Source organism: Eumetopias jubatus, unplaced genomic scaffold (assembly GCF_037043125.1).
Source record: "Eumetopias jubatus isolate StellerSeaLion01/CBP00866 unplaced genomic scaffold, mEumJub1_p1.0 scaffold_15, whole genome shotgun sequence".
Classification (NCBI taxonomy): Eukaryota; Metazoa; Chordata; class Mammalia; order Carnivora; family Otariidae; genus Eumetopias; species Eumetopias jubatus.
The window spans coordinates 42046075-42064786 of NW_028274821.1; the positions used below are offsets into that span (position 1 = coordinate 42046075).

General features: G+C 36.0%; 1 protein-coding gene across 2 annotated transcripts in view; it reads left to right on the forward strand.

Annotated features, from left to right (window-relative positions):
• The window catches only part of CCDC171 (coiled-coil domain containing 171), a 314512-nt gene that overhangs the window by 166994 nt on the left and 128806 nt on the right, over positions 1-18712 (forward strand). For both annotated transcript variants that reach the window (XM_028107327.1, XM_088018937.1), the window contains 3 exons: positions 6341-6567; positions 7059-7241; positions 13146-13331. In XM_028107327.1, coding sequence (XP_027963128.1) covers positions 6341-6567; positions 7059-7241; positions 13146-13331 — 596 coding nt within the window. The remainder of the gene's footprint in view (positions 1-6340; positions 6568-7058; positions 7242-13145; positions 13332-18712) is intronic.

The window sequence follows — 18712 nt, forward strand, 5'->3', positions numbered from 1 at the left end:
AGGATGGGTTGAAGAAGGGAAAGACTGAAGAAGAGTAGGGAGACTCTTGCAAGAATACAGATAAGATATGGTCATGATCACAGAGAGCATTGAATTGATTGGAGAAATATTAAGGATGGGATGTGGGGGAGATGATAAGGGAGACAGATATGTCAAGGATGACAAAATATTCCCAAGTGTGTGGAGCTGAGTTGGAATTTAAGGCGTTAGCATTACTCATGATTAACATTTGTTGTTATTATATTATTACTCATTGTTATTAATATTATACTCATGACCAACATTATGAGTAAATTAAATAATTTTGTATTACATATGTACTAATTAAATCATTACTCATGAATCCCCATTTTCAATAAAGGAGTGTTTCTCAGTCTTTCTAAGTTTGAGGACTCCATTTTGATAAGACATATTGTAGACTGCTCTCTCCCCAGATGATAGTTGTATTTTCAGTAGCAGTTGACTTTGATAATGTTTTAAAGGACTTTTAATTTATTACCCACAACATCACGGGCATATATTATTCATGCTGTATATTTTTTTAGGGTTAAATAAAGATCAAGATGGCAATGGTTGCTTTAGTTAAAAGTGATGGAACCCTTGAAATAATTCTTCAGCCTCCCCTACCCCTGCCCCAAGATTTGCAGCTCACAGGTTTAGAATTACCGGTCAAACCAATTCTTTATGAATTTGTCTTAAAGATTTTAATCTTAAGTATATGATACTGCCTTTGCTATTGGAAAAAGTCCAATAGAGTCCTCTTCTTTCTCAAAAGACACATGCTGTTAAATAGAGGGAAAGTGATTAACAGATGTATTTTACATAAACAAGAATTTGTTAAACGTAGCAAGCATTTAAACAGTTTAGACCAGAGTAGACATGAGAAATTTCAGTGACCTTATTTTTGTCTCGTATTTCTATATCATTATACAAATAATCCTACAACTGTGTCACTAGAGGGTTTTTTTTTTTGTTTCTTCATTTATTTAATGTTGAATTAATTGTACTCTATACTGTATAATGTGAAGTATGTCACAAAAACACTTCTCACTCATCAAAGCATAAATTATTTAGTGCTCTTTCTGTAATTCCTGGAGAGTCAGCAGGCAGGAACTTATGCCTCTTTCCCACTTCTTAAAAATTCAGAAGAATGCCTTGTAGAATTATATTGTCACTCAATTTCACCTTTCAGAGTGGTTAGTGCCTACACAAATTTGTTTCTATTATATAGTAAAAAACTGCTATTCATTAAAATTCAATTATAATTGATTTTTGCTTTTATAGGCTCTTTGTGAAAATTTTATTACTTTGATATGCTTGAAAATTTCCTAAAATGATGAGCTTTTATCTTGTTTATTTAAAAGAATAACTTTTGGGACACCTGGGTGGCTCAGTTAGTGAAGCATCTGCCTTTTGCTCAGGTCATGATTCCAGGGTCCTGGGATTGAGTCCCTCATTGGGCTCCCTGCTCAGCGGGGAGACTCCTTCTCCCTCTGCCTGCTCTCTGACAAATAAATAAATAAAAAATCTTTAAAAAATATAAAGAACTGGACCATTTCCTTACACCACACACAAAAATAGACTCAAAATGATTGAAAGACCTAAATGTGAGACAGGAGTCCATCAAAATCCTAAAGGAGAACAAGGCAGCAATCTTTTCAACCTCAGCCACAGGAACTTCTTCCTAGCAACATCAGCAAAGGCAAGGGAAGCAAGGGCAAAAATGAACTATTGGGACTTCATCAAGATAAAAAGCCTTTGCACAGCAAAAGAAACAGTCCACAAAACCAAAAGATAACCGACAGAATGGGAGAAGATATTTGCAAATGACATATCAGATAAAGGGCTAGTATCCAAAATCTATAAAGAACTTATGAAACTCAACACCCAAAGAACAAATGATCCAATCAAGAAATGGGTAGAAGACATGAACAGACATTTTTCCAAAGACGACATCCAAATGGCCAACAGACACATGAAAAAGTGCTCAACATTGCTCAGCAACAGGGAAATCCAAATCAAAACCTCAATGAGATACCACCTCACACCAGTCAGAATGGCTAAAATTAACAAGTCAGGAAATGACAGATGTTGGTGGGGATGTGGAGAAAGGGGAACCCTCCTATACTTTTGGTGGGAATGCAAGCTGGTGCAACCACTCTGGAAAACAGTATGGAGGTTCCTCAAAAAGTTGAAAATAGAGCTACCCTACGATCCAGCAATTGCACTACTGGGTATTTACCCCAAAGATACAAATGTAGGGACCCAAACGGGTACATGCACCCCGATATTTATAGCAGCAATGTCCACAATAGCCAAATTATGGAAAGAGCCAAGATGTCCATTGACAGATGAATGGGTAAAGAAGATGTGGTATAGATATACAATGGAATATTATGCAGCCATCAAAAGGAATGAAATCTTGCCATTTGCAATGACGTGGATGGAACTGGAGGGTATTACGCTGAGCGAAATAAGTCAATCAGAGAAAGACATGTATCATATGACCTCACTGATATGAGGAATTCTTAATCTCAGGAAACAATCTGAGGGTTGCTGGAGTGGTGAGGGGTGGGAGGCATGGGGTGGCTGGGTGATAGACGTTGAGGAGGGTGTGTGCTGTGGTGAGCGCTGTGAATTGTGTAGGACTGTTGAATCACGGACCTGTACTTCTGAAACAAATAATATATGTTAAAAAAAAAGAAGATAGTAGGAAGGGAAAAATGAAGGGGAAATTGGAGGGGGAGACGAACCATGAGAGACTATGGACTCTGAGAAACAAACTGAGGGTTCTAGAGGGGAGGGGGTGGGGGGATGGGTTAGCCCAGTGATGGGTATTAAAGAAGGCACGTATTGAATGGAGCACTGGGTGTTATACGCAAACAATGAATCATGGACCACTACATTAAAAACTAATGATGTAATGGTGATTAACATAACATAATAAAATTTAAGAAAATTAAAAAAATATAAAGAATAACTTGACATACCATTAAAATATTAAAAATATTTTTCTTTTTTAATCTTATTTAAATTCAATTAATTAACATATAGTGTATCATTAACTTCAGATGTAGAGTTCAATTATTCATCAATTGCATATAGCACCGAGTGCTCATTACATCACGTGCCCTCCTTAATGCCCATCACCCAGTTACCCCATCCCCCCACCCACCTCCCCTCCAGCAGCCCTCAGGTTGTTTCCTATAGTTAAGAGTCTCTTATGGTTTGTCTCTCTCTCTGATTTCATCTTGTTTTATTTTTCCCTCCCTTCCCCCATGATCCTCTGTTTTGTTTCTTAAATTCCAATATGAGGGAAACCATGTGTCTTTCTCTGATTGACTAATGTTGCTCAGAATAATACTCTCCAGTTTCATATACCTTATTGCAAATGGTAAGATATCATCCTTTTTGATGGCTGAGTAATAGTCCATTGTATATATACACACCACATCTTCTTTATCCATTCATCTGTTGATGGACATCTGGGCTCTTTCCATAGTTTGGCTATTGTGGACATTGCTGCTACAAACATTGGGGTTCATGTGCCCCTTTGGATCACTACATTTGTATCCTTTGGGTAAATACCTAGTGGTGCAATTTGCTGGGTCATAAGGTAGCTCTATTTTTAACTTTTTGAGGAACCTCCATACTGTTTTCCAGAGTGGCTGCAGCAGCTTGCATTCCCACCAACAGTGTAAGAGGGTTCCCCTTTCTCTGCATCCTCACCAACATTTGTTGTTTCCTGACTTGTTCATTTTAGCCATTCTGACTGGTGTGAGGTGGTATTGTGGCTTTGATTTGTATTTCCCTGATGCCAATTGACGCTGAGCATTTTTTCATGTGTCTGTTGGCCATTTGGATGTCTTCTTTGGAAAAATGTCTGTTCATGTCTTCTGCCCATTTCTGGGTTATTTATTTTTTGGGTGTTGAATTTGATAAGTTCTTTATAGATTTTGGATAGTAGTCCTTTATCTGACATATCATTTGCAAATATCTTCTCCTATTCCATAGGTTGCCTTTTAGTTTTGTTGACTATTTCCTTTGCTGTGCAGCAGTTTTTTATTTTGATGAAGTCCCAGTAGTTCACTTTTGCTTTTGTTTCCCTTGCCTTTGGAGATGTGTCTAGCAGGAAGTTGCTGCGGCCGAGGTCATAGAGGTTGCCGCCTGTGTTCCCCTCTAGGATTTTGATGGATTCCTGTTTCACATTTAGATCTTTCATTCATTTTCAGTCTATTTTTGTGTATGGTGTAAGGAAATTGTCCAGTTTCTTTCTTCTGCATGTGGCTGTCCAATTTTCCCAACACCATTTGTTGAAGAGACTGCCTTTTTTCCATTGGATATTCTTTCCTGTTTTGTCAAAGATTAGTTGACCATAGAGTTGAGGGTCCATTTCTGGGTTCTCTGTTCTGTTCCATTGATCTATGTGTTTCTTGGTATTATTGAATGCATCCTTATATTCAGCATGCTGCAGCTGTTATGAAAGTAAAATGAAGTACAATTAATCCAATAAACACATACAAAATATCCATATATGCTAGTCTGACACAGTGCAAACACAGGGTTTACTGAGATAACAAAAGACACAGTTAAGGAGTTGAAAGCCAGTTGAGACGCAGGGAATACATATATTAGGCACCGGAATGATCTATAATATTGAATGTTATAGGTAAAATGACTTTTACTGTTTATTTTTTCAATGACCTATTAAACATTAGTTTAACAATTCTTTTAAATCAGTTGTTCCAAATTTTATGTTAATTGGTATGTGAAGCTACTGAACTCTTTTTTATTCATGACTTATTTAAATAATTGATTATTAACAAAGGAACTGTGTATTTTAATTATAGTTTATATGCCTTCTGTCAATGGGATTCTTAGAGAGTATGTTTATGAGAGGTATATAGAATTAAACTTACATCACCTTATATTGTTAGAAGTTAATGCATCAGTAACTAATAGAAATAAATTCTACATGAAGGGTATTATGCTTTTATTCAATTTATAATTTTTATTTTATGTATAACTTCTAGGCAGTTGTGGTTTCCAAAATCTGATTGCTGCATAAATTTTTTAAAAAGATTTATTTATTTCTTTATTCGAGAGAGAGCATGCTAGCAGAGGGCGGGGCAGAGGGAGAGGGAGAAAGAGAATCTCCAGCAGACTCCCTGCTGAGCGCTGAGCCCAGTGCAGGGCTCAATCCCATGTCGCTGAGATCATGACCTAAGCCAAAATCAAGAGTCTGATGCTTAACCGACTGAGCCACCCAGGTACCCCATGACTGCTGCATAAATTTAAAAATTTATCTTTCCTTTTATCTGCTGAGGAATAAAGAAATAAAAGAAGCCTCACATTTTTGAACACAGGGCCTCTGTGAGATTTTTCTTTCTGACTTAGAAAACCACTGATTGATCACCTTCTCAGCCAATGTTGTTCTTTACTGTTGAACCTATGTATTCTTAGAATTATAAAACATTTTTCTATTGGATAAAACTGGCCAAATATCTTTTTTGTGTTTATGATGTAAAGACAAAATTTAAGTTAATTCCAACAGCAGAGGCTCCTGAAATGTAGAATGGTATACTACTGAATTTAAATAATCTCTCCATGCTTGTCATTTACACAGATAGTATTATAAAACAAGTAATGACAGATTAAGACCTGCCTAGCAGAGGGAAAACTAAATTACACGACTTTTATTAAGGCATAAATAAACCTATTAACCATTATCTGGAATACCAATTAGTAGAAAGTGCACTGACAATTTTATTTATCAACATTAAACACAATTATTAATTACAGACCTGATGAATCTAGCAGCAAGCAGGCCATGTTGGATATGCTGGGACCTTAAGTCCATTATGTGAGAGGGATGATTACCAAAATCCTGTGGGGGAAATAAGTAATTGTCATTGTAAAATTTTAATTGCCTTGGACTAAGGCAAATTATATTTTCTTGTCTGAGAATACAAATAGTATGACATTAAGGTAACAAGCTTCAGTAGTTGTAAATGGAAAATGAATTTATATTAGGTTTTAAAACAACGAAGAGAGTGATGATGAATTTTTAGTGTCATTGTGTTCAGTGTAAATGATATAATGTAAATACATGCAGATTTTCTTTAGAAATGTTGTTCAGTAGGTGAGCTATTTTCTGCATTCCTTTTTGCATAGTGAAAATTAATGTGGGAGGGGACTTTCTGAATGAATCACTACAGGTGAATGGGAATTATATAATTGAGAAAATATTTTAATTGTCTTGCGATTGGCAGAGTTGTGAAATGAGCAAGAGACAGTTCACATCTTTTCTGTCTCTTTTTTCTTTTTTTCCCCCCCGAAGATCCAAATTCCAGAATTTGTGGACATTTACTCATAGGTGCAGCCAAGAATTCTTTTGCAAAACTCATGGATAAAGTTAGTCTGGCCATGGAGAGTATACCTTTGCATAGTAGCAGGAGTATTACATACATAGAAAAAGATTCTCTGGTTCAGAGGTTGGCTTGTGGACTTCATAAAGTAAATACGCTGGCCCTGAAGTATGGTCTACGTGGCCATGTGCCCATTTTGGTATGTATGCAATTTCATTAAATAGTGACTTTTGGATTGTAAATTTAACTCTGAATCACACTCATTTGTAGTTTAAATTAGTTGTGCATGAATGTATTTAGATTTCCTTTAGATTTCATGTAATCTTTAATGTAGTACATAATAGCACTTCCGAGTGGCTAAAATATCCAAATACAAAAGTTCTGGCATGAGTTGTGATTTTACTATTTTCTGTAAGTAGACTGCAACAGAACGCTATGAGACATAAACAAATGTCAACTCCCTTTTCTAGCCATTAGATTATTTATTTTCGTTGGTTGTTCATTTCATATCAACCAAATTATTGGTCACATAAAAACTAAAGCTTTCACCTCTAAGTGTCAGTTACAGCTAGTATTGTTCTCTGTATAATCCAAGATACATTTAATTTAAGTTGGTAAAGTGGCTGTTGCTATTGACTTATTAGTAAACCTGTAGTTACTGCTCGTAAAATTGCTCTTGATTAACAATAGAAAAGCACAGCATCATTACAGAAGCAAATATTTGGATTTACACAAAGACTGCACGCAGCAGAAGTGGAACGCCGCTCACTGCGCTTGGAGGTCACAGAATTCAAACGAAACGTGAATGAAATGAAAAAGGAACTTGACAAAGCCCAGGGTCTCCAGATGCAATTAAATGAATTTAAGCAGTCTGTAAGTATGTGTGATTTACAATACTGTGGCTCTGGGGAACTCTCCTCCATATATATATATATGTATGTATGTATATATACACACACACACACACACGCACACACAGGCTCTGGGGAACTCTCCTCCATATATATATATATATATATACACACACACACACACGTGCGTGCACGCGCGCAAACATATACATGCACATATATACACACATATATGATCTATATAGCTCCATATTTGTTTTAACTTTTGGCTGTTTGTTTTTTTTGAATAATTCAGAGTCCCATTAATAGGATTTCTTTTTCTTCAGAAAACTTCTCTTCTAAAATTCCCCAACAGTACTCCGTTATATATGTCAAAGTTGCTGAGAGACTAGATCTTAAATGTTCTCGCCACAAGAAGGAATGATAATTATGTCACATGATAGAGGTTTTAGCTAATATAATGGTGGTAATCATATTGTGGTATATATATAGGTGTATCAAATCAACAGGTTGTTCCCCCTCAACTTAAACGATGTTCTATCTCAATTATATCTCAAAAAACCAGGAGTTATACCAGATGCTTAAAGGAATACTGATTCTCTGTCAGCAGAACTCATAGCCCTGTTAAAATGTATACTCTGGCTGAAAGTGTAGAAAAAGAGGAAGTTATAGTTAGGATAGATTAACTGCTTTAGCAAACAAACCCCCAAATGTATACTAAAAAATTATAAAATATTTCTCCCAATTGAAGAACCTGATGTTTGGAATGGGAGGTGGGATGTCCTCTCTTTTCCTTTTATATTGAATATTTTGAGTAAACTAATTTCATTTGAAATCAAATTGCTTTTCCAAAGAAATGTTCAATCTAACTTCCATCGAACTCATGTATTATTTAAGAAAACAGAAGATAGCTGAGAAAAGAAAGCCTGGATACCAAATAACATTAAATCAAGATCAGAATGTGTAAATATATGAAGCACAATAAAATGGAGATTTCCACATATTCTATTTGCCACCCCGGTTAGTTAGTAGCACTGCAGTTCTCAATGTGGATATAGGAATATGGAGTTACCCTGAAACTTCAGAATTGTATCCAACTGATGACAACTAATGTCAATTTAAATACAAAATTTGTTTCCTAAATCTAGCAACAAACTACTTTTAGTACCCCTTTCTTTGGGAAACCTAAGTTTTGCAAGTTCAACTTCAGTTTAAATGTCTAATTTGGAATCTGCAATTTTAACGTTTGTGGAAAGAGAGTGGCAGATAGCAGTTTAGTTACTAATCCTATGATAATGTAAATTGCTAATGTTAATTATTATTTCAAGTAGCTATGTCTTGAAAGGGCCAAAAGTTCTTATAAATTAGTCAGGTCAAGTAATTGTGAATTACCCTTCTGATTAGAGATAAGTAATAGTTCTCTTATCAATGAATGTCTAAAGACACCAGTTTTTCCCTCATTTTCTTAGTTTTTTGTTCAGGGAAGGTAAAATTATAGAGCTGCCTCAAGTTTTTTTTATTATAAAAGTAATACATGATAGCCGTAAATAAAAATACAGAAAAGTGTAAAGAAGAAATTTAAATCACTCTAATCTTAACACCCATAACCAATTAATATTGAATTGTGGATGAGTTTTGTTCCCTTCATTTGTGTGTGTAAATGTGCAGATATGTGCTCTTATGAACAGTTGGAGTTTAGGATGATTTTGCATATACAATTTGCAAAACACATACCAATATTAATATTTACTTATAGTACTAGAAGCATTTTCTTGTGTCACTTATTGTTAATTCCATCTTAGATAAATGAATACTGTTCTATCATATGGATATATCAGAATTTATTTGACTATTTTCCTGTTAATAGATGTTTCATTTTTTTCCAATTTTCTTTTGCCATTAATCTTAAATCATAAAGAGCTGTTTATACTTTTAAAAGCCAGTTCCTTTGGAGTATGTCTCTGCCTCCTTTTGATTTGCTTTTAATTGTGTATACTAACTAAATCTGGGCTGTTGAGGTGGTCTGCCAAAATGGAAAGAAACAGCTCTTGATATAATTTGAGATTTAGAATATAGCCAACTTTTTGGGGCGCCTGGGTGGCTCAGTCGTTAAGCGTCTGCCTTCAGCTCAGGTCATGGTCCCAGGGTCCTGGGATCAAGCCCTGCATCGGGCTCCCTGCTCGGCGAGAAGCCTGCTTCTCCCTCTCCCACTCCCCCTGCTTGTTTTCCCTCTCTTGCTGTGTCTCTTTTGGTCAAATAAATAAATAAAATCTTTAATAAAAAAAAAGAATATAGCCAACTTTTTTTTAAGGTGTAGATAATAGTGATTTTCCTGAAAATGGAAAGATTAGATGTGTTGCTTTCTGAAATATGTATGAGGAATTCTAGGTATTCCTACAGTAGGATTTCCTAGTCCATAACTATTAGGAAAACAAGTTAACATCTTATCTTTGATTAGTTTGGAAGTAGTCAGGACTCAGTTTCTAGAACCCAGAGAGAAGGTTAGAGTTTGAAGAAAAGTTGCTGGAAGGTGACAGAATCCTCTTGTAAGAACTTTGGTTGAATAACTGGCTTGCAGCAAAAGCTAAGAATATGTTCCAGGAAATGTTTAGTGTGAATTACTTTCACTAATGTGTAGAATTAAAAATGGGATTAATTGAAGTAATAATTGAAGGAATGAGATATGTACTTTTTATACTTTGACATACAGTTGTAAGGTGTAATGTTATAAAGTGATGATTTCTAATATTTAATGACCATATTGACCATGTATCAGGCACCGACCCTAAACACTTCAAGGAATTGATTCATTTAGTCCTCTCATATCAGTAATTGTTCAAAATTATTATTTTGAACAATGGGACACAGAACAGCTAAGTAACTTTGCCCAGAGTCACAAAGTTAGTTTGTAAGTAGAATTGACAAGATTTGGACCTGAGTAGTCTGGTTCCAAAACTCATGCTTTTAACCACTTCACTACAGTGGTTAATGTCTATATCTAGCTGTGTTAATAAAGGATTGTTTTATTAAAAACAACAGATGGAAAAGTGATGCTACTTTCCTCTAAAAAAATGGAGTGTGCTTGCAATCATCATCTTTCACTGATTTCAGGCAAAGCACAAAGGAGGAAAATAAAATAGCTTCTTTATAGTTGGTTTAAAATTGTAACATAAAGGGAAACATCCTGCCTGAGAAAGCTATTTAGTTTTTTTTTAAGATTTTTTTTTTAAATATTTTATTTATGTATTTGACAGAGACAGAGACAGCGAGAGCAGGAACACAAGCAAGGGGAGTGGGAGAGGGAGAAGCAGGCTTCCCGCTGAGCAGGGAGCCCAATGCGGGGCTTGATCCCAGGACTCTGGGATCATGACCTGAGCCGAAGGCAGTCGCTTAACAACTGAGCCACCCAGGTGCCCTTTTTAAAAGATTTTATTTGTCAGAGAGAGAGAGAAAGAGCACAAGCAGGGGGAGCAGCAGGCAGAGGGAGAAGCAGGCTCCCTGCTGAACCAGGAGCCCTATGTGGGACTCGATCCCACGGTCTTGGGATCATGACCTGAGCTGAAGGCAGATGCTTAACCGTCTGAGCCACCCAGGCATCCCACTATTCGGTATTTTTATTGCTTCTGAGCACTGTGTTCATCTGCTGACTGCTGTTCTTTAACAGCCAACTCCCATGATTTTTTTTTTCCTTTATTGGTCCTTATAGCTGCTTTTCCACACCATCTCCTTTTTATTCTCTTTTGCTATACTTGTTTGATTCTGTTTACTTTCAGTGACAATGCTGTCACTGAAGAGTGAACAGCATTGAGCCAGTCTCCGGGAGGGGTAGATGGACAAGAGAGAGGCTAAAATTAGCTAAGTTTAAGGGGAAGGAGAAATTTTGGAGGAGTGGAAAGAAGTCCTGGAAAATGATGGGGATCTTAAGAGGTCAAGTGACAGATGGTCTGATGGCGAGGAGTGATACTTGAAAGCAACATAACAAACAAAAGGTAGAAGAAGTACAAAAATATCTGTTCATAAGACTGAAAGGAGTGCTGTGGTGTCAGAGAATAGAGGGATGGTAAGAGGTTGAAATGAACAGGAGTGCCCAGAGGAGGCCGTTAAAGTTGATGTTCTCGAAGCGGAGGGTTTAGTTGTAATGGGACGATGTGGAGAGTAAGGCAGCTGTTAGGAGGGAGTACAAGATAAGTGTTCCTCCAAATTTAAACACTGTAAAAGTATCAGTGATACATCAGATACACCTATCCTAGATGACTCTCAGGAAATGAGGCAACTTTCCTGTGTGCTTGTGATCATTCCCTTTACCTTGTGTCAACTTAGGTAAATCATTCCCCATCTATTTTTATGCTGGAGTGTTGCTGTTGTTTATGCCATACTTTAAAATTTAATCAGTGTTGAGGAATGCATTATAGTACACCTTTGAAAGTAAAATAATAGTACAAGACAGTTGCTTCTGGGAGGCAGCAGGCAAGGTACCTGGTGCCAAAGTAAAACTGAGTTAAAACTATATTATGATACAGAAAGACCCATGTAATAAACTTATCCTCAAACTTAGTTTTAGTAAAAAAATTTTTCTCTGCATGAGATGCATGTTTGCTGTTGTTGGCTCATGAGGAAACTACAAGCACATTTGTCTCATGTGGCAGAAAACTCAGAGATAAAGTCCACATTCAACTGTACTAGTTTATATATTCCAGATGCCTCAAATCAATAGGATTTTTATTCTACTCTTCCCCCCACCCTAAATTAAAAAGAATTTTAAATCAATTTGCTTTCTATTTGTGGTGAATTATATTCACCTCAAAATCTTTTCAACAATGGGAAAGTTATCAGTCTTAAATAGACATATGTATTTAATATATATAGCATGGTTAAGTGACTTGTACAGTGCTTTTTAGTTTTCCATATATATTTCTCAGGTTACTTCCCTTTTGTGAAACATTCCCATTCTTTGTACTTCAAGATCAAGATGTCTCTTGTTGTTTGCTAATTAATTTTCATTTTCTTAATTGTTTTGAACAGGAGGTAATGCATGTGTGTCCTGCCCTGGATTCCCCAACTTTTAAGGGATGGCCCCTGGCTAGAACTGTCCAGACAGATGTAGTGCTCCATTCTCTAAAGCAGTCATGATATCGTAAAAACTCTGCTGTATACTCTGGTGCACAGTTTTATTTGTAGATGTTTATATAGGAATATTCTTTCATTCACCAAATATCTGCTGAGCGCTGGCAGCAGATATTGGTATATCTGCCAACCACTCTTCTGTGTGTTGGGTGAGCAAGTGGAATGAAGTCTGCCCAGTGGAGCTCCTATCCTTAGGACCATATATCCTTAGATATATGGTCAGTGGCAGGGTGTAGACAGGCAGTAAAAAAGTGAGTAATTACACGAAGTGAATTTAGATAATGATACTGACTATAAAGAAAACAAAGGAATATGGAATGGTAGTGTGAGTAGTCGGAGGAGTTGGGAAGGGATGATCTGGTAAGGATTCTTGAAGGAGGGATGTTTGACCAGGGAGACGTGAATAGTAACGCACGCCAAACACAGACTTTGGGGTAATCACTTAAAAGCATTGGAACTCGTTAAAGGCTTTAGTTCCTGCAATCTTATTCTTTATAAAAAGTGCTCATGTATGAAAATGTAATCTGAGCAATATGGATTTATTTGAACTTGAAATAAGTTCCCTAAGATTTTATTTGACTAAAAATGATCACTTCAGGAATATAGCTGTTCTACTTTAAAAACCAGAGTGATGTTTTTTTATCTTGATTTATGAGGTTAAGAAAAGCAAGTTGTACTTTGTTGTGTATCAGACACTTAGAAATGTGTGTGTTATACTCTATGATAGCAAATCTAGTTCTGAAGATTAAGTGATATAACAACGCAGCTAGCTTATAACTGATTTTTTTAATCCTTTTTTCAGAAACTGATCACCCACGAGAAGTTTGAAAGTGCATGTGAAGAACTGAATAATGCATTACTTCGGGAACAACAGGCTCAGCTGCTGCTGAACGAACAGGCACAACAACTGCAGGAGTTGAATTATAGACTTGAACTGCATTCCAGTGAGGAAGCTGACAAAAACCAAACTCTAGGAGAAGCTGTTAAGGTAGGAAAGTGTCTCTTGCAGTAGTGGTTTATTTCCTTTAGGTGTGGATCTTCGAGGGAATCATTTATATCTCCTGGCTAGGGAATAGAACCCAAGATCTGAAATTTTATCCTGTAAAAGTTTATAAGGATGGAATGAACTTGGTTCTGGGACCTCAATTCCAAGCGTGCATTCACATGTATCAAAAATGTCAAAGTAGGTTTTACTTGGATAGTTGAAAACAAAGTAGGGGTATTTCCAGTAATTACTATTATTTCAAGTTTTTTTTTTTTTTTTCATTTACCTTCCTTGTTTCTTCTTCTCTTTAGTTCTTTTCTTTTACTTGTTTTATGCCCCCTGGACATCGAAACTCTACGTATCTTTTGGATTGTGAAAAGTTCTGGGTCTGGGTCTGTCTGATTCTTATATGAGTGTGTGCCTGGGGAGGAGGAGATTTGGTTAGGAAGAGTTGTTCTCCCTGTCATATATTTGTGGCAAAGCTACTTAGAAGGGAAAAGAGAAGTTACAATAAAATAGTTGCCATTTAGAAAATTTCATTAATGGATTTAGGACTATGGTATATTTGGAAAATGTTGAATATAAAGTTTAATAGTAAATTATACTGTATGTCTTCTTTGGAAAAATGTGTATTCATGTCTTCTGTCCACTTTTTAATTGGATCATTCATTTTTTGGGTGTTGAGTTTTATAAATTCTTTATCTATTTTGGATATTAACCCTTTATTGGATATGTCATTTGCAAATACCTTCTTCTATAGGTTGTTTTGTAGTTTTGTTGATTGTTTCCTCCGCTGTGCATAAGCATTTTATCGTGAAGTCCAAATAGTTTATTTTTGCTTTTGTTTCCCTTGCCTCAGGAGACGTATCTAGAAAGAAGTTGCTATGGCTAATGTTAAAGAGGTTACTGCCTGTGTTCTTCTCTAAGATTTGTATGGTTTCAGGTCTCACATTTAGGTCTTGAATCCATTTTTTATTTTTGTGTTTGGTATATTCTGTTTTTTTTTTTTTTTAAAGATTTTATTTATTTATTTGACAGAGAGAGAGAGCACGAGCAGGGGGAGTGGCAGAGGGAGAGGGAGAAGCAGGCTCCCCACTGAGGAGGAATCCCGACATGGGGCTTGATCCCAGGACCCTGGGATCATGACTTGAGCCCAAGGCAGATGCTTAACCGACTGAGCCACCCAGGTGCCCTACCCTCCCCCCAATGTTTTTTTTGATGAAACTGAGAGAGTTCAGTTGACTTGCTTGGGATCTTTTGGCCTATAAATATAGAAACTGGGATTTAGTGTTTTAGAAAAAATTAGAAATTAGTGAAATTTAAAAGAAGAAAATACAGATGAATTTAAAGAAGGAAATATAGATGACCTTAAAGAAAAAAAGTCGAACCATTTGAAATTGCTGTTTTTATAAGTCAAAATCAGACAAATGCCCGCAATTTTATATGGTTCAACTTAATATATATAGGTTTTCTTACATAAATGAGAACATACAAACTATTTTATATTACTTAATATATATTAATAATAGTTGTGGACATTCTTACTAACTGATACGATTCTGTGATATCAATGTTTTTTCTCCTTTTTTAACACAAGTAATAAATACTCATGTAAAAATAAGAAAATATAGATGAAGAAAAAGAAAAATTAAAAGAATCCCAAATCATATCATCAGATATATCTACAGTCAGAATTTTGTGGTATATTATTTCAGACCTTACATTTTGTAAATAATAGAAATATAACCAAATATAAGTTAATAAAAATACAATCCTACTGTTATATATAATTTTTAATTTACTTTCTAAAAACATCATGTCAACAATTTCTTTCCATGCTAATAAAGAGAGCAGTGTCATTTTAATGGCTGATGGAATTATTTTGAATATGCATAGTTTATTAACCTAGTTTCTTATTGTAGGTTTAGTTTCATTTTAGCTTGTTTCCTTCCTTCCTTCCTTCCTTCCTTCCTTCCTTCCCTCCCTCCCTCCCTCCATGTAATTCTAAGATGCTCAACCCTGTGGCTAAATCTTTATATACATATCTGTGATTATTTTCTTAGCATAACTTCCTAGATGAGGAATTACTAGCTGAAAGGCCACATGAATTTTAAAGTGTAAATATTATAAATTGGCCTACAGCAAATTTTTATCAGTTAACGACTTTCCTAAAATGTATGGCAGTTTCACTTTTTACCCAACCTGGCTGTTATTACTTAAAAAATTTTGCCAATTTGATCAATATGGCCTTGTCACTCTGATTTGTATTTCTTGGATTACTAGTCAAGTCGAACATTTTTAGAAATATATTGCTCAACATTTTTATGCTTCATGTTCCATTAATAGATAATGCAATTAACTAGGCTTTGACAAAGCATATAACTGTGTCCTGTTGGAGTCTTTTCTTTCTGTAATAGCTTGGAGTTTGTGTTTAGGTGTAGTACCTTCCAGCAGATGAAAAGCTGTTCATATTAATTTCTTTAAAATGCCAGTAGCTTAAATATTGTTGTCAGGAGTGGAGAATTGTTTAATTACTATCTCTTAATTAGAACTAGCAGGTGGTGATGTGGAAATGCTCTCTTGTGGGAGGCAGAAAAAAAACTGGCCTTGGAACAAGTATTTCCAAATTCAAATCCCCATTCTGTCACTTGGGCAAATAACTTAACCTTTCTCAGCCTCAGTTTCATCTTCTGCAAAATTAGGGATAATGAACATTACAGAATTTTTATGAGAATTAATTAAGATACTGGTTGAAAAGCAAGTATATACTTGATAAATATTCTTTTGTGTTTTTCAGTAATACTTAAATAAATAGTTTTTTATTTGTCCTGTGCATAACTTCTTTTAAAAAATAAAGTGTCTTGGGACGCCTGGGTGGCTCAGTCATTAAGCCTCTGCCTTCGGCTCAGGTCCTGATCCCAGGGTCCTGGGATCGAGTTCCGCATCGGGCTCCTTGCTCATTGGAGAGTCTACTTCTCCCTCTGCCTGCCGTTCCCCCTGCTTGTATTCTTTTTAATAAATAAATAAAATCTTAAAAAAAAATCGTATCCTCTTCTTTATAAAAACAGAATAAGATCATGGGTACAAGGTATGGAAAATACAGAAGAGAAAACAAGTTACTTAAAACTTATCATCTGAAAACAACCAATTAACATTTTGGGGTTTTGTTTTTAGTCATATTTCTATATGTAATAGTTTTTTATAAATCATACTTTGGATGTGATGTTCAGAAAGGCCTTCCTTTACGTTACAACTAGATTTTGACGAAGATACTTCCTGTATACAGTAGTGCATCAAAGAGTAGAGGGATCTCCAAGGACAAAAATATTCTAACACCAACAAACCCCAATAAGTGGAATCGGCGTTAGCACTGTGAACAGATGTGGGGCTTACTCTGCAGGCAAATATCAAAGCCAATGTTAGAAGTAGGAGACAGAGCTTTGGGCTCCACCAGTAGATCAGGCCTTGAGCCTGAGTCTCCCACACTAAGAAACTGCCTAATAACCTGAATGTGATAATCTCAGGTCAGTAGTGTCTGGGCAGAAGCTAATGTAAAATTTTCTCTGAAAGAAAGCCTGCCTAATTTAGTTCTTTCAGGAGCCCCCCACCAGACGAAGTTCAACAAAGAAACTGGCACATGGACAGGTATGTTAATCTTATATTCAGCCACATTGCTAAACTCGGCAATTTGAGTAATACTGGATCTGTACTTTCTAGGGTTTTCTACACAGAACTTTACATTGTTTGTTCTATAGTGACAGTTTATTTTTCCTTTCCAAACCTTAACCTTTTGTTTTTTTTCCTTCCTTACTGCACTGTCTAGGATTCAATGCTGAGTAGAAGTAGAGGCAGCAAGCATCCTTGACTTTCTCCTAACCTTGAAGAGAATCTTTCTTACATTTCTCCATTAAGAAGGAAGTTTGCTACAAGTTTTTAGTTGATAAATCCTTATTGGGTTAAAGGAGTTTTCTTCCTAGATTATGCATAAATAAAAAATCGTGAATGAATGTTGGATATGATCCGATACATTTTTATGTATCTATGGAGATAATTATATGATTCTTCTCTCTTATTCTGTTGGCATGTTGCATTATATCAGGGATTGGCAAACTATGGCCCACAGCCTGGGTTTGTATGGCCTGTGAACGAAAAAGGGTTTTTAATGTTTAAAGGATCATAAAAAACAAGCAAAGAAACAGCCCAAAGAAGAACATGTGACAGGAACTTCATGTGACACAGAAAGCCTAAACTATTTCGTATCTAAAGTTGCTGACCCCCACATTACATTATTCACTATTTTAATGTTAAGCCAGCCTTGCATACCTGAAATCAACCCTGTATATTTGTGATGATTTTTAAAAATACATTTCTGTACTCAGTTTGTTAATTTTTCACTTTAAAATCGATGTTCTTAATCATATTGTTTTGTAATTTATCTCTGTCATACTGTTCTTGTCATTTTCTTGGTATCAAAATTTAGCTCATGTGGAAGGACTTCCCTTTTTACCCCAAACACATGGAGTGGAAACTCGATAAAATATCGCAAATGAATTGTGCGGTATATAGCTGAGCTTAAAACAAAGTGAGCAAAATACTTAGATACTAGAAATATAGAGGATATCCAAAACCAAATGGTGAGTCAGGTGAAGTCCAAAGAGCTCACGGTGGTGTGCACACCTAGCTGGGGGCTAGAGTTGGTAATCCTAACGTTAGGGAAATCCAGGCTTCCCTAGGGTTAGACTAGGAAAGAGCTACCTGTGTGAAGCTGGGAGTCCGCAAGGGCTGCCCTTCTAGGAAGTGGGGCGGAGACATTCCTGCCTACCTGCTACAGGGGAATTTGATATCTACTCTGGATATTGGGTAGGAAAAAAGTCACAAAAGAAACGAAGCCCAGGCTTGCACCACACGTGAGAGTAAGGCCTTGGTTTATGCTACCTTCAAGTCCAAGGGCTGCTCTGCTGAGAAATGACCTTCCGTATGGCCTGAGAAGCAGGACAGCCAATCATGTTAGTTCCGGTCTGAGTCCAAGTCTGAAGGCAAGAGAGGACTGATGTCTCAGCTTGAAAATAGGCAGAGAAAGCAAATGCTCCCTCTCTGAGACTTTTAAGGTCCAAAGGTACTTTAAAACATACTTTAAAATAAGGGTTTTTTAAATGTTAGAAGAAATAAGGTAGAATAGAAATTATAAGACATGAAATAAAGATGCCATTGAAATAAAAAATGCAGTGAACGGTTTGAACATTGGGTAGACATTAAAAAGATGTTAGTGAACTGGAAGATAGTGAGGAAATCACCCAGAATGCTCTGCAGAGACAAAGTGGTGGAGAATAGGAAGTTAATACCAAAGAAAAAGAGAATTATATATATATATATATGTATATACA